Source organism: Daphnia carinata, chromosome 10, assembly GCF_022539665.2.
Source record: "Daphnia carinata strain CSIRO-1 chromosome 10, CSIRO_AGI_Dcar_HiC_V3, whole genome shotgun sequence".
In the NCBI taxonomy this organism is placed as follows: domain Eukaryota; kingdom Metazoa; phylum Arthropoda; class Branchiopoda; order Diplostraca; family Daphniidae; genus Daphnia; species Daphnia carinata.
The window spans coordinates 5598649-5620476 of NC_081340.1; the positions used below are offsets into that span (position 1 = coordinate 5598649).

The 21828-nt window shown below is 42.6% G+C and overlaps 1 protein-coding gene across 1 annotated transcript; it reads left to right on the forward strand.

The window, feature by feature from the left end:
* Positions 1-182: 182 nt before the first annotated feature.
* On the forward strand, positions 183-20835 carry LOC130696487 (tyrosine-protein kinase receptor-like). The gene is given in 25 exon segments (XM_057519562.2): positions 183-960; positions 3943-4116; positions 8985-9018; positions 9125-9243; positions 13266-13470; positions 13650-13780; positions 14193-14327; positions 14452-14513; positions 14601-14825; positions 14967-15142; positions 15423-15517; positions 15644-15673; positions 15766-15804; positions 15956-16115; positions 16258-16450; positions 16452-16604; positions 16709-16883; positions 17098-17538; positions 17641-17745; positions 17843-18041; positions 18130-18229; positions 18345-18539; positions 18613-18803; positions 18881-19280; positions 19392-20835. Coding segments are annotated over 25 exon segments (5187 nt in total). The 5' UTR covers positions 183-221; the 3' UTR covers positions 20103-20835.
* The last annotated feature ends 993 nt before the right edge of the window (positions 20836-21828 follow it).

The window sequence follows — 21828 nt, forward strand, 5'->3', positions numbered from 1 at the left end:
GTGCGTCGTCATAGCAAAGAGGAACCAATAGAGACAGAACAAGGACAGCGTGCCAATGTGTTGATTTTTTTTTTTTTCTTCTCCCTTTTTTCCGCTTTTTTTTGTGTGTGTGTGTCCCCGTCTTTCCTGTTTTCGAATCCTGTTGTAAAATCCTCGCCAGTTGCAGACCAGAGTCTCTTGGTGTTAAGTCGCTAATCTCGCCGCTCCCTCGAGTCCCCCACATGGAGTATACGTTTTCGCTGTTATTGCTTCTTGTTGTGACACTCGTGATCCGTCGTCCGGATGGTGTACGCGCTTGTTATCTGGGCACTTATGCCGAATCACTTCCGCGAACGGTCAACTGGCCGTCAACCTCGACATTCCTCGAACCTTGGCGTCAAATTGTGCCGTTCTTGTTTCGCCCGCCCGAATTTTTGGATCGATGGGCCAAAGCGGATTTCGCCCTGCTCGATGCCACCCTCTCTCTGCCTTGTTCCATGCTCCAATATCAGCCGAAAGTCCTTTTGTTACCGGAAGCGTGGATTGAATTTTTGCCCGCCTTGGAGCACGGCGCTCGAAATGCGGCCAATCAAGCGCCCCGTCCATATTTTGATATGTGCGACTTGTTTGCCAGTTCCAACGTCAGCCGCAATTCCGTTCCAGGATGCCAAAACTGGGACGGCCTGGAAGCGTGGAAACGTTTGAGGATCTTTTACGATATCCAGTCGCCCATAAGCGCCTCCGAAGCCCCGACGGCCCATCGCCTGCAGTGTGGTGATAGTGGTAATATCAGTGCTAACGCGACGTGGGCCATAAAAGTGTCGTCGATGGTGAAACGATGGATGGCCGAGCGGTCACCTTGGATCAGACCCAACGCCACTATGCCTATTGTGATCGTTTCCAGGCATCCGTCGCTTATTAGTCGGCAACATCATTTACCCGCTGTCCAGGCTGAATTGCAACTCACTTATTGGATGGACAGTAAGTCCCTGCAAATTTGTTGTATGAGGAAACTTGTTTGTTGATCATCGACTTTCTGATCGGGTTACGGTTCTATGGCAATCGAACATCGCAAGGCAAATAGATGTTTAAAAACTTTGGGTTTCGTTTTTGGCGTTCGATCGATCCGTTTCGTAGTTTGTTCTTTGAATTTTTGGACCGGCGAAGCGTTAAACGGTGGGCCCAGTGTTCAGTTAGAATCCAATAAAACCGAAGAAAAGGATAAAAATTCGCTTTTTTTTTTTAAGAGTGCTTCCGGTTGGTTTAGTTGAGGCTTTTCATGGAGTGTCTTGGGGACGATGTCGAACGATGTTTGACGTGTTCGATTTTTATGGCCTCAAGTAACTTTGCTTCTGATGTGAATTACACGTTTTGACTGAGGGTCATTTCTTTACCATTCAACGATGAGCTCAAAGGGTGATCGATTCCATCTTAACTCACCGCTGCACACAAAAAAAAAGATTAATAATTCCATTTTATTTTGCGCATCAATCACGATTGACTTGCGTCGCTTTGGTTCGATTCTTCCCCAGACCCAGCAGCTTCACATTTAATATATGACTCGTTGAAATTTTTTTTTTTTTTTCTTTTACCAAAACGTAAAAGAAAAAAAAAATCTGATCAATGTCGTAGAGTGTCTGTGTCACGCGACCGTCCCTTGTCATTGTGTTCCGCCTGTTTGGATGCTACAATGCTCGATGCGCAGTTGACTAAGCTATCAGTAGAAACTAACGAGCCCGAAAACTGAACTTGAGGCTTTCGTCATCGTTTTGAACAGAAAAGAAAATTGTTTACAATCGTTGGCGTCTTTATTGGTGCGTTTTATTTTGTGCGAGCACTACAACTTTTACGCAATATAATAATGTTTACTTGGCCAATTAATTCCGATTCAATGCAACATTTTTTTTTTCTTTTCTTTATTTGTTGGTAGTGCCTCAGCGGGTTGGTAAGCAAGAAGGGGAGGAATCGAAGACGGAGGTTGCTCTTTTTTGGCAGTCCAAATTATTTTTTCTTTCTTCTTTGCAATCGATTCTTATCCATTACCTTCTTTATTTCTCCTCTACGAGAGCAAAGATAAATAGTATGCCCTTCCCGTTTGAATATGTAACAAAATATTGCACAAGCGTTTCAGAGTAATTGAAGCACCAGCAATTCTAAAAATATTATTTATTTATTTTTAAGACTAGGACGTGGCAAAGTTTTATTTGCGAATTAGCATTGAACCATAACGTAGCAAACTACTACGTTGTCGAACAAGAGGGTTGGTAATTTCACTGTTTCGTTCGGGGCGTAGGGAACGAATCGAGTACTTTGGAATTGGCTAGCAATTCCTGCAAAATTGTGATTAGAGTTTTTCCTACATTCCGTACAAAAAAATAGTAACTGGAAATCCCTGTTTTTTTTTCTTTTCTTTTCTTTTTTTCTCTTTCTTTCTTTATGCTAGTTGGCGAATTGTTTTTAGCGTAGTTTCTTTGCTTTCATTATCATAGGGCTAGTCAGGATAGCATTACAGTCGGTCTGTTCCATTAGGTCCAAGATGGAAGCAGGAACAATGGCATCCAGCTCGCCGCTTTTTCTTAATGGTTCAGTCTGGTAGGGGGGTACAAAAGAAGAAAAAGAAGAAGAAGAAGAAAAGAAAAGAAAATCGGGTGAGAAAGCGGCATAAAAGTGATTAGTCGCGTTAGAGACAAGTCAGGCGCTCGCCACTAACGCCGGACTCCCGCACGCCACGCCTTATTCCGCTCCTATGCAGCGGCCATCTATTCCCTCGTCCAATCAAAACCTACTTAAATTGATCGTCATCAGAAAGTAAAGCTCGGCCTGTTCCCACCTATTCACCGCCAAGATTTACCAGAGCCGTTAATTAGATGATTCTTGCAAGACTTTTGCAAATCTTGGCAGCAGAAAAAAAAAAAAGTTTTGCCCGGCTATATCCAAGTATTCGATCGGTAGGGGAAGCAGGAACGCGGAACAATAAGAATTGGATTCTCTTTAGGCACACACACAAAGAAAGCGGGAAAGAATTAGCAAAATAAACCAGGTCAACCTGAAGCACGGAGACACAATTATTTGCGGTCGAAATCAGTTTCCTACCGTTTCATTTTTTGTGTCGGCTGATTTTTCTTTTCTTTATCTTTTTTTTGTTTTGTTTTGAGGGGGTTCATGGGGGGGGGGTGGATTATCTTTTAATCATTAACATTTATCTTGCTTTAAAAATATTCGATGAAAAGCAGGGACTCAGCCAATGAATATTCACGATCGATATGTTAATGTAGTGAAGGTGGCAATCATTGGACATTGATGGGGAAATCAGTTCATCAGTTTGTGCAAGGATTCGAATTTTTTTTTTTTGTTTCTGATTTCTTTTCTCTTTGGCTCTTTGGAAAAGAATTTAATTTCCATTTAAATTACGCGCCTCTGTTTCCATTTGCTGTTTGTGCCGCTTGAAAATCGTCACTTTCCCAAGACTTTCCTACTCTGCGTTTAAGCGTCGATAAATATAACCAATCGACATGTTGTGTCAGAAGCAGAGACATTTGGGCAAAAGCGTTTTTGTCCGCTACAACGCCCCGGCAATTCCACTCGAGAGAGAGAGAGAGAAAGAAAGGGAGGTGAGGAAAAAAAAAAGAGAGAACAGAAACGAAAGAGAAGGGCCAAACCTAATTTTCTCCATCGATTGTGCTACTGCTGACAGAAGCAGGTGAACCGTATACAATGGGCCGTTGAAGGCGGACAGAAAATGAGAAAACTAGTTGAATCAAGAATGAGTCCGTAAGGGGGTGGGGTAAAGCGCACGACGGACCTACATGTGCATTTTTTGTCCCTTTTTTCCCTGTTCTACGTTATAAAAAAAAAAAAAAAAAAAAAAAAAAAAACCTAGATTGCTACTAATTTTATGATTGTTTGCCATCAAAATCAAAATGTTATTCATCAGTTTAAAATGTATGTTTGTTTTGATTCCAGCTCGGTGCATCATTGCGTGGCCGAAGGACGACGGTGGAGGGGAAGACGCTACGACATTGAAAGAAGCCCAAACGACGCCATTTCTTCATTTTGGCGACGCTAACAATTTGCCACTGGGCCGCGGTAGCAACAACCCTTTGTGCCGTTTTCACCCGCGATGTCTCGTGTGTTGCGGTAAGTCGTACAAAGTCAAAACCCCGTCACAGTTTTTGAGAGACGCAAATCAGCCGCTCAATTCATCACCGAATCGCACTCGAGTACTTTCTCTTGTTGCGCTATCATCACTCTACCTGCGCATTGGAACGTAGCACCATCTTGCCACGGAGCGTAGCGTACGGATTTTGACGAGTGAATCGGCTCGTTACATGTCAAATGTTTCAACTGATTATTATTATTTTTTTCTGGTTTTTGTTTCGTCATTCCCGGCAGCCCGTTATGGTTCGATGCCGTCGGTGCCACCCATTGCATTCGTTCAATCAACAATCCTTTGTTTGCCATAATTAAAGCAAGTTTCTCTGTAAATTGCATGCGTGATCTGTGTGATGAGTACGTGTGTGTTTGTATTTTTGTAGCAGCGCCGCCATCACCACCATCAGCAACCACCACAGCAGTCGCATTTGTTTGTTTTTTTTTTTGCCCGTTAGTGCCTTATAGTTTATAATTTTGCCACTAGATGGCGAAACGATGCAGAAGATCGGCGGCTCAGTTACTACTCTCACGGCTCTTGCGATTCCCTTCTCAAAATTTCGTTTGCCCCAGACTTGATTTCCGAAGTTAACACACACACGCATGTCACACGTTTTCCCTACGCAACTGGACGGTGACGGACATTGTGGTCGGAGCGTAGTGTGGAAAACGGGACGCATCTGGCCTCACAGAAAGGCGTCAATGGCCACAGGAAATTGTTTCATATCCTGTGAAAACACAGTGTGTACGTACATATACGAAGCAAACTGCTGCGTCAACATCTGACATTCTCCTACTGGTCAGATTTGTGTGTACGTCACGCGTCTGGCTATGTTGTTGATTCAGGTGTAATAAAAAAGAATTGGGGGGTGGGGCGGCGAGGAGCAGGGTAAGCCAACAAGAGACTGCGCCGTCTGCACGGCTGGTCATTTCCCCATTAATGAACGCGAAATAAGACTACGTCGTCACACGTTATCATCACGCAAGTCCAGCCCTTGAAATTGCGTCTTGTGGTGATGTGAGGTGGTTCTATCGGCATCCGGCGTATCCCTCCCATCATCACCCCGCTCTAAGTGACCTCTGTGATCGATCCCAGCTACCAACTTCCATTTTACGTGGTTGTGTCACCCGTCTGATTTATCCACGCACACATACACACACACACACAGAAATTCGAATGCCGGTCCGTCCATTTCTGATTCCGTCTCGCGGCTCCCGAGAATATAGCGACTAAGCAGCATCCCGCTAGGGGCGACAGCAGCGCGCTCTTTTCTCTGCTATCCATTTGCCGAGTGCACAGTAGTCGGTTGGACGTCAGCTTTGCTGAGCGCCGTATTCTAGTTCTAACATTTCTCCTCCTCCTCCTCCTCCTTGCTCACGCACCGGAGCCAGAGCGAGAGAGAGAGAGGGGTACACAACAAAATCAAACGCGTCCATTAACAGTTTGAAATCTCATCAACGAGTTATTTTTTTTTTTTTTTTTGCTCTTAAACAGTTTCGTTTGCAATTTTTGTTTTTCTTCGGGACTAACGTGAAAAATTAGACGAAGAAAGTGATCTGTGATCATCGACACCAACACATTATTTTAAGGCGAATGTTTGTTGTTTTTTTTTTATCGCTTTATTTTAAAAACAACTGACCGAGTTATTGTGAGGAAAAGCTTAAAAAGTTTGGAAAATAACGAACGCCCCAGCAAAGATGATTGGACTTTTGATTCGGTTGCCGGGGTAAGTAAAAAATAAAAAAAATGAAATTGGGTATTGCTTTCGGCGAGTCAATATCTCGGCGTCATCTACTAACGATCCAGTCCAGTGCCACCATTAAAGGTGCTGATTGAACCAATAAGTGGCAGCGCGATAATAGAGAGGAGCTAGCAACCGATTGTTTTATTTCTGAAATCAGTATTATTACGGTGTAATAATGGTAAACAGCGGCGAGCTGATGTCTTCGCTCATTGAGAAAAAAAAATGATGGCGGACTCTGGCGGAGTCAAACCACTGTGTCTATACGGTGCGTGTGTGATATAGGCGTGACACACGGTCTGTTGGCTGGATGTAATGCTTCCTAATGGGTCGGCGGATTGTAAATATAGAACCAAGGCGGTGGGCAAATGCTAACGTTGTTTCCTTCAGAGACACTCGCGAGTTTTCAGCTCTTGATTTTTATTTTTTTTAAATTATTATTTTTATTTTTTATTTGTTTTTTTTTTTTTCAAAAGTCAGCTCGTCTGATATTATTCTTTATTTCTTTTTTGCCCTCTAAATGTTTATTAACGTTTTCTTCTTTGGTAGAGAGATCACTTTTTTTTTTTTTTTTTTTTTTCTTCCATGGCGTTCCCATGTCGAAGAGAGATGAGACCTGATTGAATTGATTTTCTTCGTCCTCGCTTCATCACTCGGTTCAATTAGTGATGGGATGACTGTGAGGAGAGAAAAGGAAAGACGGGAAATAGGAAGGCGATGTGGGGGTGGCCAACCAGCCAAAGCCAATGGCGACACATATCCGACTAGTCGCGATCCACGGATCCCATTACTACCCTTCAGCATTATCCAATCACAATTCCAACTATTTCTTTTTTTTTTTTTTAAATAAAATAATTAAGGAAAAAAATCGGGGAAGGGAATGACATTTTTTGAAGAAGATGATCCACGTTTCGAAGTTTTTTTTGTTTTGTTTTTTCAGTCATGAATAGATGAACTGGCCAGGAGTAGAATTTTTTTGTTTTTGTTTTTTTGTTAGACATAGGCGGGCAAGAAAACCGACGGCTCTTTGCCAAGTTTGTCCCGATAGTCTACGACGCTAGTCGTCGGTGAGTTCATCTCGTCAGATCCCGAAATATATTTTCTCTTTTCCGAATACGACACGACGAAACGAGGCCAACTGGAATTTCGTTGTTTTTGTTTTCACTCGCTTTGTGGGTAACTAGGCAGTCGGTGCTATTTTGTCGATTTAATTCACGTCGACAACGGCAATCAACTTCGTTCTTCTCAAGTGGAAGGAAATTCCAGCGAAAAAAAAACTCATTGAACCCAATTTTTTTTTTTTTTTTTGTCACCGCACTCTGAATGGTGTTTGTATTTTTCCCTTACGCAGATTAAATTGAGGGGGAGTTTTTAGACCTACGTACATCTCAAACACCTTGCTCCCTCCTAACGCTCTTTAATATTTCAAAGGAGGGGAACGAAGGAAAGAAAAAAATAATCAAAATAAAAATATTGTTTGAAAACTACGTACAAGAGAGATGTGTGTTGAAGCTCCGCCTATTTCGCCTTATCAAGTCGACTCTGCCTTCCATCTCTCTCTACGCGAGTCATTTCTCCTATGTGTAAAGAGTGCTGTACTATACACATAATAGAAGCACGCCGCTAGAGCTCCGCAGCACCGCCCGCCGAATCAATACTCTCCTCCTTGCCAAGCAGCAGCTCTTCGCATGGCCTTTCCTCTCACTGGTTTTATTTTATTTTATTTTATTTTTTTTCATCTTCATCTCTGACATGACGGCATAGACAAAAAGCAATTTTTCATTACAAAAAAATTGCAAATCGAGTTATTCGTAGCGCGATCACGCGTTTAATTTTCACGGTCACATCTTTTGATTTCGTCATTCTATGATTCGGCCTTGGATACACAGTATCCTTCTAATATTCTGATTGATTTCTCTAGTCGTATTTTCACTTTCTTTCAATTTGTCTAAATGCCATTTGGTGCCAAAAAAAAAAAGCCCTTAAAAATCTTATCTCAAGTAACGACGCACATATTTCTTGATATAGAGAACCTTGGATTTTTATTACTTTTCCACATCATTTCTTGAAAAAGAAAAAGTTTCGATGTATTTTTTCTCTCTCTCTCTCTCTCTCTCTGCTGTGCTGCGTGTTATTTACGGGACAAACTAAGATCAATAATGGCGCTCCGTGTGACCTAGCATCTCTTCGCGTCCTTATTATGATCAAATTTTTTATTTTTTATATATACCTCCTTTGCTTTGTCTTATGAATATTTGCGCTTGCCTATATATATGCTTATGAGAGGAGAAAAAAAAACAGATAGGGTGGGAATCGTCGCTATTCTTTTATCGATCCTATTAAGTGTTGTCGGCCTTCCTATTCTCTGGGATATTTTTTTTTTCTGATTTTTATTATTTTTTTTTTTTTTTTTTTTTTGCCGCCTAGACCCGACCTCGCAAAACCGATCGATATCGAAATCTGATGCCCATTTACTGCAATACGTGTGCGTACATAGAAAAAAGGGGGAGGAAAAAAGCGAAGAATGTTCCGCCATATCATATCAATGTTAGTGCTGCAATAAAAGACATGAATCGATGTAGCACTAGGGCGAACAGTCAAACGTAACAGCAGCACTTTCAGAGAAGGGGAAAAAAAAAAAGAAAAACGAAAGACTGGACTGGATCAATTTCGAATGATAAATGATGAAATTTGATTTCATCTTTTTATCGAACGTACACAGCGCTCGCCCCCCCCCCCCCAACCACTTGTTCAAAAAATTGATAATTATTTTTGCCTTCTAGATTGTTAACCTGATGTGTGTGTGTGTGTTGTGCCCTGTTAAAGCGGACAGGTTATTACAAACGGTCGACGATCGTAAGAGCCGAGAAAGTGTTTAAGAGAGAGAACTGAAAAGCCTAGGCTTCGTCCCTCCTTTTACAACACATTTTGCCCGTTACATACCTATCGATCGGCCAATGACGCGCCAACGGCAATCGTGGCAAAAGCTGATGGTGGTGGTGACTGCTGGAATGACATTGACGTTGATGCTGACAACGTCCGTTTTCCCTTGCGACGGTGCCGCTCCCCCTGCTGGACCATCGTCCTCCGCTCCCGGTGCTCACGATGCTGCAGGTCTCTACTGTGACTTTGAAGATCAACAGTGCAGGTATATGTATAATCATGTCTCGTTCAAAAGAGCAATTTGCATTTTTTTTTTCTTTTTTTTTTTTTATTTTAAACACTGGATTGAATTAAAATGGCTTTGATTTCAGATGGCAATGGTCGCGGTTCGTCCGCCGGTCGGCAACAGAAATCAACGCCACCATCTACACGGCCCCCGATCCCGCCATGATTAGCGGTCCACTAGACGACGCTGATGGCAGACCTACAGGTAATTGTTAGCCGTTCAATCTAAAGAAGTGGAGGGGGCAGGGTGTTTATACTCGTGGACTTTGTTAGTCGGAACACTTGCGTGCTTACCTTTTCATAACCGTTGCCATAACCCTGAGGGGAGAACTATGACGCACGTGGGCGAATGTCTTTTTTTTTTGCTTTTTATGGGTTCACGATATTGGAGAAAAACGGGAGCCAATATTTGAACGACACTCGTATAATGGGACCCTATTGGTCATATATAGATGAATAATGGGGCCTATCACGCAGACCGTTTTCTTCGTCATATTCCAACTTTTCCCGTAGCCATTTTTCTTTTCCGCTTGTTGTGTATCGCAGGGGAAATTGGTGATGGCCATCGATCCTCCTAGCACACAGCTACATCTTGGATAGAAGAATGTGTACAGTTGAGTAAGGACCGTAACAAACGAGATGTAAAAACAATAAATAAAGAGTAGAAAAGATGAACGCGTTACTATTATCGTGACTAGAATATTAATGATCGGTCCCATCTATTGCTGATGAGTCGTCGTCAAGTAAAACGCGGTATTACTCACGTAGTCAGCTTTACTCCGAAGGGGGGGGGGGGGGGGAATGAATGTCAAAAAGTCTCATTTCCGTTGACATTCGACAAGCTTTTCGTCATTGTATCTTTATTTATGCTGTGAACGCCACGACGACGGTGGTTGTCAGATCCGTACGTCGTATCGATTCAAATGAAAAACAGAGTAAAAGTTTGTTGTGTATTCACCAGAAATCTACAACAATTCGTCTGAACGGGATTTTTTTTTTGAAAGCATTTCATTGTTGCTCGTTTGTGCTGTTGAATTGAACACGACAACGAAAGCTGACGGTTTGAGTAAAAACAATGAAAGCGACATGAGACGAGTAAAATGCCTTTTTTCAATTCCATTCGCAAAATTCCGCGAAAGAATTTTCTTTTTGAATTTTGAGACGTCACTAAAGTCCCATAACCGAATTTTTTCTTGTTTTTTTTTAATGGCGCTAATGAAGCATGCAATAATGCTGTTGATGTTCTTCTTTTCTGTCGGCTGAAACTTTTAGTTAAAAACTGCCAATTCAAACTGGGCCTCCACTGAAAAACAAGAAAGAAAGCACGCCTCCCCACTCTTTTTTTTTTTTTTTTTTTTTTTTTTTTCATTTTGTAAAAGCATTTCTCGTTTTTCTTAATTCTCAGAATTCAACTGCTATTGTATTCACGTTGCATTTATTAGCTCCGCCTTTTTCACCGTCTTCCGTGAAGAGGCACTATAACCCCCCTCTGCGTGCTTTTACTATCCGCTCGAGCTTATCCAACCGGTCTGTTATAGTAGGCAATCTTTATTCTGCATAGCATTATTCAAAACGAATATCCGGCCAAATCGACATTTTTCTCTTGTTGTTTTTTTTTGTTTTTTTCCCTTGCAAATCATGTCTGCTTTCGTTTGATTTCACGCCATTTCTCTGTATGTGACTGTATGCGAAAGATGTAATAACCAGCATCTAACAGATCCAGTGACGGTACGGCTGTTACGTTCAGTTGGTACCAGACTTTTCTTTCGTACCATTTGTTTTCTTGGTCGTTTTCTAGATTAGCGTGAAAGACTACGAGAGTGGACACGCCACATGTGTGATAATTTGGCTGATGAGAGCCCTCCCCCCCTCTCCGAGTGACTAATTAGTAATAGACGGTCGTACACAGATATATTACGGCCTGTCTGGGGCTTTTGGTCGCTATTTTTGCTCTCGAGAAGGGACCGGTGTGTGTGTGTGTACATCAGTGCACTTATCCTGTCCGTATTGGCTTGTTTTTAATCCCTTGCCGAAGCTCCCAAATTGACATTATGCCAACGTGACATCGCACAGGAGGTCCCTCTCTCTCTCTCAAACAGTTTTTCTCTTTTGCTTTTTTTTTTTTTGTTGTTGTTGTTGTTGGGCCTTTAGCTTCTGATATAATAGTCCCCGAGAAAGCGATCAATCTATTATGGAAACAGCTGCTCTACCTTGGAATGGCAACAACTCATCATTGATGATAGACGATCGCGCGATAGCGATTCAAAAGAGCGAAGAGACATTTTTGGAAGAGTTCAAATTATTCCGCCAAATGAAGAAAGACAATTTTTGCCAAAAGGTTTCTTTCGGTTTAAAGCTTTTATCTGCTTCCACTTTCCAACGGGATGCGTTTTACAAGAGGTACAATCCCCCTCTATCAAAACTGCGTGTAAGCTCTTATAAACCATTAGTTGTGCGCGGGGTGAGGGGGAGATAAAGTTCTTTTTAACAAACAAACAAAAAAAATGCACAAGAGATTGTTAAAATGCCTCAAGTTTTCGCGTGTCTTTCCCATGCCAAATGTCTAAACTTGTAGAATCCAAATCGAGAGAAACCTGTTTATGGGGAGGGGGTAATTTTTTGCTGCAAGTTAATTCTTGTACGTGTGCGGGGGTAGGCCCAAGATGTTGCATGCCATGTAAAGGGACGTGCCGTGTTCAACTACTACGGGGCGCAAAAATTGGTGTGGCCTTTTACAACGGACCTGGAGAGGTTTTTTTGCTCTCAGCGCCACCGCCGTAGCTTCCGAGTTAGAAAACTCTTTAGTTTAAAAAAAAAAACAAAACACGAGTGATAATGGATGAGATGCAGCTGTTTGAAGTTTTTGGCTCACATTTTTTTTTTTTTTTTTTTTGCCTTTTTTTTTTTTTTTTTTTTCTATCTTGTTTTATTTTTGTCTGTGAAGTTTTCTCTCCTTGAACAGAAGAAAAACAAAACATTTTTCTTATTTTCACGAATTTAGTCGGCCATTTCCCCTTTTAGGGAGGAAAAAAAATTCAGGCGTATTCGATTTGCTTTGTTTTTGTTTTCCTAATCTATCAATAGCTGACGCATGTGTGGTAGACAGCTCCCGAAACGAGCCTACATCAACTACTTTCAGTGTAGGGTCTCTTTGACGTGAATTCCAAGCTGCGCTGGTACTACAAGCATTGCCATGGTTTACGAAAGTAGTTTGACAGATTCATCTAGGCACGCGTTGTTGCTGGCTTGTATGCCCTATTCTAAAACGTTCGCCGAATGAGAAACGCACCCAAAATGATATGGCGGTTTGGGAGGGAGACATTGTTAATACCCCCCCCCCCCCCCCCCCGAAAAACTCCATGGCCAATCGTCGAAAAGAAGAAGAAAATCCGAACGAAAAGGGTCGTCGGATGAAAAGTGATTATTAATGCTGCTGCAAAGGATCGTCGTCTGTCATTTTGTTTGTCATCTTCTTTTAATATTCGTGGGTACATTCACAGCTCCCCAATCCTTTTGACGGAAATGAACAGGAAAAAAAAAAAAAGGGAAGAAATCCAAGTAGCAGCCTTGGCAACTGATCTCTTGTCTGGGCCTTCGCCCTTCTCATGTGTGTCTGTGTCTTTTTTTTTTTTTTTTTTTATGTATGCTGGAGAGCCGGCCTCCTCCTCAATGCTCTTATAGAGTGGTGTAGTGCTCCGATTATTGATTTTCCCATTCCGCACATCCAGCAGACGCACATGCACGCGCGTAATGTGTGCAATGGAGGAAGAAAAAGAAAAAAAAAATGCGAGATCTAACGCCATTGGCAAAAGAGGACAGTCTGCTGTTGCACTTTGATATGTACACACAAAAAAAAAAGCGATTTTTTTTTTAGTGCGTAGTACATGTAACGTGTTGATTAAAAAAAAAAAAAAAAAAGGGCCGACTTGGACAATCGTGAGATGATGATGGTATAGATAATATAGGCCATGCAAAGTTTACGTCAGTGCGAATGACTTAGTTAATCTGGGATGAGCGTTGAATAGAATGATGGCCGTGTGTGTTGTATGGTTCATTGAATTTTGATGAAGTGTGTGTGTGTGTGTGTACAGAGTAATGCATTCAATGGAGCGTTTCTAAAGAAAAGGTCTCTCTGTTCCAATCAATAGGATCGCCATGTCCTCTTATGTCTGCGAGTATTTCTTTTCTTTAACTACTAAAATGAGCTGTTTTATTTTTATCTTTCAGGTCACTTCCTCTACGTGGCCGGAGCGCTGGACAACCCGAAGGCGATCGAATTGTCGTCGCCTTGGTACCAAGAATCCGGCCCTTACTGCAAACTCTCTGTGGCTCTGCACATGAACAACATGGAGGACGGCAACTTGAAGATTGTCGTCGAGACGCGCAATCACACGTGGGTCATTGTCGAAACGCTGGGCAATGGCCTTCGGGAGTGAGTCGTCGCTATGACATATGTTCTGCCTTTTTTTTTTTTTTTTTTCTTCTTATTTGTTTATTTACTTGTCTGTTGAGCTTCTTATAGTCGGTTTTGTTCGATCTCGTTTCTGAATCACGTGCGGCAGCCGACTTTAGCGTTCGCATTAAGTGTCTGATTGTTTCGTGCCACGCCAGGTGGAGGACCTTGACTCAAAGCGTCGGAAGGATCAGCCAACCTTTCCGACTCAAGTTGGAGTTTACCGAAGGCAAAAAGATTCCCTCCCACGCTGCCGTCGATAACATACGCCTACTCTCTTGTCTCACAGGTTTGAAGTTTTGATGTCATTTGCTGCCTCGATACAGGCGGAAAAAATTGTACAATGTCTCCATGGCTTCTCGTATTACCACACCTACACACGCGTCGTTTCCTAAAGGTGTTGCGACGCCGTACACGTAATAGCTCTATCGAGTCTATTCGTTGTACACTTTGCTTTGCTTTTGTTTTGCATTTTTCCATTTCACGAAGCAACACCATATGATAGCTAATACTTTTGTCGAGCATTCTTATTCCGCTTAAGGCAAGTGACGTCAATGCAAACGTTAAATCCTTCAGCAGTTCCAAAAAAAAAAAAACTTGTTCGCCTTGTTTAAAAATTTCATTTTTGCGTGTGTGTGTGTGTGTGTGTGTGTGTTTGATTTTTTTAATGCAAATTTGTTGAATCTAAAATTTTGAAATAGAAATCCCGCCCAACGGTCATTGCGACTCGGCCAAACGAGCGTTCCGCTGCGATGATGGACGTTGTCTACCGCGTGACCAGGTCTGTGATATTAGCAAAGATTGTCCAGGTGGCGAGGACGAAGACCAAGATTGCGGTACGTTCTTTTTTTTTTTTTTTTTTTTTTTTATTGCCTTTGTAAATTGAACTGGCCGTCATGGCAACGGGAGATTGCGGCGATTAGCATCTCTAATGATTTTTTTTTTGGTGGTTATAATTAGATCAAGTGTTGGAGGGATCGCGTTGTGATTTCGAACGAGGATGGTGCGGCTGGGTGAACACGGTAAGCCCCTTCAAAATTTGCAACTCATTTCGATATTTATCATCCGAATATATTGCTGATTAACGCTGCAATCCCGTGAACGTTTAGCTGCGCGACGATATGGATTGGAGGAGACACAACGGCTCGACGCCAACTCCGCAGACGGGCCCCGGTCACGACAACACGTACAAGAACAGCACGGGCATGTACGTCTACGTCGACATGTCTGAAACACGACAGCTGGGCAACGCGGCCGTCCTCCAGAGCACCCGATTTCCACCTCCGCCGAAATACCACAGCAACCCGGCATCACCTTACTTTAATTCATGTCAGGTAGGCCCTAATCTTTATTGTGTGCAAATCCTCCTCGCAATCGCAAGAAAAAAAAAAATCCTCTTTCTTTTTTTTTTTGCTTATTGTGCTTCATTCTACGACGGATTTTGCGTTTCATCCGTTTTCTTCCAATCGAAATAGATCCGCTTCTTTTATCATCTCTACGGGCCGCATATTGGAGATCTGGTCGTCCGCGTCGTCGAGGAGGATCCGCGTTACGGCCGCGATAACAAATCGACCGACATTTGGCGCGAGTCGCGCAATTTGGGCGACATGTGGCACAGGGCCGCCGTCGCTCTTCCGCCCATCAAAAACTGGTTAGATTTATTTGACGTTTATTTTTCTTTTTTTTTTTCTTTACTTGATAAGAAGCATGCGCGTGCGACTTCCGCCCGCGCACGTCAATGGAAGCTCTATCAACCGGAAGGGGCTCGTTACTAACCAATATACAAGCTATTACTTTTCCTTTTCTTTCTTTCTTTTTTTTTTTTTTTTTTTTTCTTATGACGATCCGTTTCCTATTAGATCTGACGGGAAATCAAATTCCATTTTCATTCTCGAGGATTTATTTATTTATTTTTTTTTTTTTTTCATCAGGTACACGATCCAGTTCATCGGCAAGAGAGGCATCCGCTTTCGAGGCGACACGGCCATTGACGACATTTCACTCAGCCCCGAATGTTCCGGCATCGGTAATAAGGAAGAATTGATTATTAGTTTTTTTGGTCTTGATTGCGTTGCCTAATTTTTGTGTGTGTAAGTCGTGACATACTGATTGAAATCATTTCTTTTTGCCATTTTTCTCTGGCTGCGTTTAGGTGTTCCAAAAAACGAGACTGCCGGTTGGCGTACGTATTTCCGTCCTCTTCTACGTGAAATAATTGTCGTTTCATTTTGATTTAAGAATTTAATTACCTGAAATTAATTTCAATATTTTTAGCACCGGATCCTGCCCATTACGACGAACCCAAGTTTATTCGTAAGCATTCTTTTTTTTTTTTTTTTTTTTTTTGTTCTCTCTCTTTCATTTTCTTTTCTTTTGAAAATTGTCGAGTGGGAAGTTGAACTTTGAACTTGTTGCACGGTACGTTCCCAAATGCAAAAGTTAAACGTTGTTTACAATTCAACAGGTTACGTATTGACGAGTTGTGGAGCCAAGGGACGAATCGGACCGCATCAAAATCAATGTAGCAATGCCTACCAGGACAGCGTGACTCAAGTACAGGTACTCAGTCAGGGCCGTCTGTCTGGCGTTCAAGTCTGGACGGCACCAGTTACTGGATTGTATACGTAAGTTCCTTCTTTTTTTTTTCTTTTTTTTTTTTTTTTTTTTTTTTTTTTTTTTAATCCATCCGTCCGTCCGTGAATCATAAGTTCGATGTTCTATAACTTAAAAAAACAAAACAAAAAAAAAAATAATAATGTGAAACAGGTTCATCGCAAAAGGAGCTAGTGGCGGCCTAGGACCTGGCGGTTCGAGTCCTTCCGGATCGCCTGGTTTGGCCGGCTACGGTGCCCGCGTTCGGGCCGTTTTCCCTTTTACCGCTGGGACGCAAATTTATTTCCTGGTCGGCCAGGAAGGGACAGCTGCTGTCCGAGAAAAGCCTAAAGATAGCCACAATCGCAAATTCAACCGAGACGGGCAACAGTGGCTCGTCCAACGGCGAAACACGACGCGGCGGAGCATTGGAACGAGTGCGCGGCTTACACAACGCCTCAAATGGAGCGCATGCATCGGGCAACGGGGGCGGAGGAGGTGGCGCCACGTTCGTTTTTCAGGTTCGTCAACTTCGTTTATCTCTGAAAAGCTACTTTGAATTTTCAAACGAAAGCAAACAAGCAAAAACAGATTGAACCCCCAAATCTGTTTTGAATGATTACAGATGGATAGTCAAGGCATCCCAATTCCGTTGATGGTGGCGGCGGGCGGAGGTGGGATTGCAGCCATTGGGCGCTTTAGTCCCCGTCCGGCAGACTTGTCTTTAGTGCATGGTAAAGGATTTAACAGCTTTCTACCACGACCAGGCATGTCAGGCCAAGGCAACTTTAAGGGCGCCGGTAAGTTCCTACTTTACTTAGAATAAAAATCAAATAGACGGTCGGGGAAGGGGGTTGGAGGAGAGGGATGAATATTTTATTTCGGCGGATGAAACGCATGCGGGCGTCAACTTAGGAGGTAGAACAGTATTTCCATTGTCGCACACTTGCATAAAACATGAGTTTGGAAAGGCATTCATTTGAATATGGACGTCTCATCTATTTGACATGAAAGGCGGCGGGGGTGGCTGGAATGGAAGCGCAGAGACGGAAGCTGTTGGATTCTCCTTACTGGAAGGCGGTCTCGGAGGTTTGTCTTGCAACGCCAAAGCTGAATGGCCTACGTACGGCGGCTTTGGCGGAGGCGGTGGCGGATGCACTAACGGCGAAGGAGGCGGAGGTGGCGGTTACAATGGCGGCAACGCTGTAGCCAATTCGAGCGGAGAAGGTGGTTATTCTTTCGTCTCTCTGCTGGCCATCGAAAGGCTGACGGAGGTGGAAGAAGGTCAAAATGCAGGACCGGGATCGCTAGACGTCATGCCAGCCATTCCAGAAGGCTGCGGATGCGAACAATTATGTATTGTTCTCGATCCATCCCTGGAAGAGAAACAATGCGTCTGCCCGATAGCCTCTGCAGGCGAATGGCCGGCAGAAGACAATGTTACTAAATGCGCCGGTGAGATTCTTCACGTTCTTTTCTCTCTCGTATTATAAGAGAGGGGAAAAAAAAACAAAAAAACAAACATGCATCCATTCATCCGGAATTATTTTTTCATAGGTTTCAACAGCGAAACTGGTTTATTGGGTACTCCACATCTGATCGGTACGGTGGTGGCGGCCATTTTGGTCTTTGTCATTTTCAGCATCATCTGTTTCTGTTTGTGTAAGTATTGCATATGGTGCCACCGTTTCGCCAAGTAACAGTGCTCGCATTTCAAGTGCACCGAGAATTCTATTCACGAATGAATGCGCTTGTTTAGATACCCGATACCAACGTCAACAATTGGCCGCTTTACGTAGAAAAGCCATGGCAGCACCAGAACTGCAACTGAGCCGATTACGCGGACCTTCTTCTTCGATGGTCTCTGAATACAATCCCAACTACGAGTTCGGCTCCGGAGCTCCTTGTTCCGTTCAGGGACTAAAGGAAATCCCTCGTGAGAACTTGAGACTCGTCAGGTTAGTAACGACTGATTTAATCTCGTCAATTCTACCCTCCACGTGCGGGTACACAGTAATTGATTTTTCTTTTTATTTGTCGTTCCAGAGCTCTAGGGCAGGGAGCCTTTGGTGAAGTCTACCAGGGTTACTTGCGTCACGTCGCTGGGGATTCGGTCGAGATGCCCGTTGCCGTCAAGGTTTTACAGGTATTTTATATTATAATAAAGGATTTTCGACTCGGATAAAGGCAGATCAGTATGAGATGATGTTTCTTTTCTTTTTTTTTTTTTTTTTTTTTTTTTTTTTTTTTTTTTGGATTAGACCTTACCGGAGTTGTCATCCAATCAAACAGAAATGGATTTCCTAATGGAAGCCATCATCATGTCGAAATTCCATCACGCCAATATTGTTCACTTTATTGGCATTTGTTTCGATAAACATCCCAGATTTATCGTACTAGAGCTCCTCTCCGGTGGGGATCTCAAAACCTTCCTACGCGAATCCCGACCAAAACCGGTAAACACATTTTCATTTCCGTTTTATGTCATTTGGATTTATTCTTTGATTTTCTTTCATTTAAAAAAAAAAGGAACGTCCTTCGACGTTGACCATGAGGGATTTGCTGAAATGCGCACTAGACGTAGCTAAAGGATGTCGTTACCTGGAAGAAAACCATTTCATCCATCGAGATATCGCAGCTCGCAATTGTTTATTGACGACAAAAGGGCCCGGCCGAGTGGTGAAAATCGCCGATTTTGGCATGTCCAGAGACATCTACCGGTAACCAATAACTCATGTCCTGATTTGAGTGCAATCTCAAAGCTTTTTTTTGGATGAAAAATGAAAACAAAAAACAGGGCGGACTACTACCGCAAAGGAGGCAAGGCCATGCTGCCAGTGAAATGGATGCCTCCGGAAGCGTTTTTGGAAGGCGTTTTCACATCCAAGACGGATGTCTGGTCATTCGGCGTCTTATTGTGGGAAGTCATGTCGTTGGGTTACATGCCCTATCCGGGTCGAGGTAACCAAGAAGTCATGCAATTGGTCACAAGTGGCGGACGGCTCGAAGCGCCGCCAGGTTGCCCTGGCCCCGTTTACCGGATCATGGTCCACTGTTGGCACACCAATCCGGAAGAAAGACCATCTTTTGTCACTGTCCTAGAACGTATCGGCTACTGCATGCAAGATCCCGACGTCCTAGCTATGCCTATTCCCGTCTTCCAGAGGCCGCTCTCCCAAGAACGAGACACCACAATTGTACGTTAAAAAAATAATAATAATTTATTATTCACCCCATTTTTAATCCATTAAATTTCTTCTTTGAAAAAGAAAAAAATCAATAATAATAATAATAATAATAATAATTAGGTAAGACCGCCAGCAGGGGCGGATACCAGCGATTGCTTGCGGGTATTGCGCCCTCGCACGAGTAGTGGCAACTTGCTAGCCGGAACAACGATGACCGCTGGAGCCACTGGTCCGTCTTCATCAACGAACACGAGCGATTACTTGATCCCATTGACTAATAATAACCGATCGTCCAGCGCGGATTTGGTTAGTGATTCAACCGGAAGCATTGACGGTGCTAGACGTACATCCGGGCCGGAACAATGCGGCTACTGGGAAACGTCGTTCACTCGCGAAGGAGTCAAAGCCATCGCTCGAGGTGAAGTTGTCCCGGACAGCAACGGAAGCGCTGGCAACCTGAGCTTAGGGGATTTGAGATCCGGCAGTACTAAGCGACGCTCCAAGGGTTACGCCACCGTTCCAACATTTGAAGCGCCCAGTTTAAGCCAATCGCAGTCGAGTCAGCCATTGCTGGACACTCCTCCTGATTCGCCAACGGCTACAGATGACGGCCCCAACTCGTCGTCTCTAAACGGAAGGGCCGGCAACGGAGATGTTCTTGGTCCTTTGGACGCCGCAACTTTATGTCGCCAATCTTACGCAAACGTCCGCATTGTGAATCCAGCTGCACCAACGGCATCTATTGGCAACAGCAATAGCAGTACACCTTCACGCGCCACCCCGCCAACGAAAGCTGAACGCTCTGTCAAGCAAAATGAAATCAGCTGTTAAACGAAAAAAAAAATGTTGGATAAATCGCAAAAAAAAAAATATTATTAATATGAAATTGGGTAAATGATAATTCAATTGTTAATTACAGTAAGCTTCACTCGTCGTGATAAAACAGAAGTGAAAGAAGAAAAAAAAAAGAAACGATTTTTGAAATCCTGTTGAAACTGCTCATAAGCTGCAACCGGTGATGTGGTTTTCTAGTTTCTTTCTTTCTTAAATATTCAGTTTCATTTTTTATTGTAAATGAAAAGGAAGAAGAAATTTTTTTTTTTTTTTTTTTTTTCTTTCTAGCAACAAATTTCAATTGAGAGCCAAGACGATCTTGTTCGTTGATTGTCACAGTTTCTTATCCTGTTGATCTTTCTTAAGAGGAAAGATACAGTAGTCAGCCGGAAAAAGGAGGGTACGTTGGAGAAGGAAACGTTCCCACCTATTTGCTGTTTTTATCTCCATCCGTCTCTTGTCTAATACGGTCGGCATTGTCCGGTTCACATTTTTTTTTTTTTTATTTGATTTGATTTATTTTTTTTCTAGTCCATTGTCTTATCCGGCGAGGGACGGTCTCTAACCGATTGGGTCTCTGATTACCGTCACTTCCTTTTTAAGTTTTGTCTTTTATTTTAAAGATAGAAGGTCGTGACGTGTCTTGTTTCTGTTTTGTGTTTTCATCCCATGTCTGGGCCACGAAATAGACGACCGTCAAAAACTTTCTCTCCACTAAGAAAAGAAAGAAAGAAGACGAAGAAGAAGAAGAAAAACGGTGGGTGACCCATTCATTTTCAGCGCGTCAAAAAGGCTCTCCCCGAAAGTCTGCATAGTTATAATGAGTCAGTGTGTATACGAATTGCTCAGCTCTTCTATATGTATGTGTATGTTGGTGATCACTTTCTCTTTGGCCCCTGCGTCTCATTCGATATATCATGCGCTACTACCTAAAAACAAATCGGGCCGCCAGGGAGAAGAAGAAAAAAAAAAACAAAACAAAAGTTTGTCATTTTTCTCAGATCTTCGTATTGTTGTGAGTATGTGGGTGTGTGCGTGTGTGGATGTCTAACTTCTGTCTCTGGTGTCGAGAGATTTTCGGGCTCTGTTTTGTCTATATGTTATTTTTGTACTGCATCCAGTGCCATCTAGTGGCCAACTGTTGTAATGTTGCCATGTTTTTGGTTTTCATTTTTTTTATGTTGGAAGTAGAGAAAAAGTAGAACTTAACACACACACACACACACACACCAGTTGCAGACAGAAAAATTCGCCTCCTGGCTGTTTGGCCTCGGACAAGAAACGCCAAATAACATTCACGTGTAACAAACACACCTAACCGAAAAGTTATTACGTGGTTTATTTTGTTAATGTCAAACATAATTAATTCTTATTATTTTCAAGCCAAAAAAGGAAAAAAAAAACTCAATATATATAATGCTATATTCTTGTTGTTTGTACAGTGAGCGTTTCGCGGTTTTGGGCCGTGAATCATTTTTTATACGCATACACACATATAAACAATTACACACCCAAGGAAAAAAAACGGAAGTTTCGTGTCGTTTTCTCGAATCAGTTGTGTCACGCACATGATAACTGTCTTGTTTCGTGATCCGTGCATTTCAAAACAGTCTGATGAAAAAGAAACTGCATTTCTCCCACCCCCTTCAAAAAAAAAAATATCGATAAATTTTCTAATTGCCGTTTCTAAAAGAAAGCAATCGTGATGCATTATGAAAGTGAA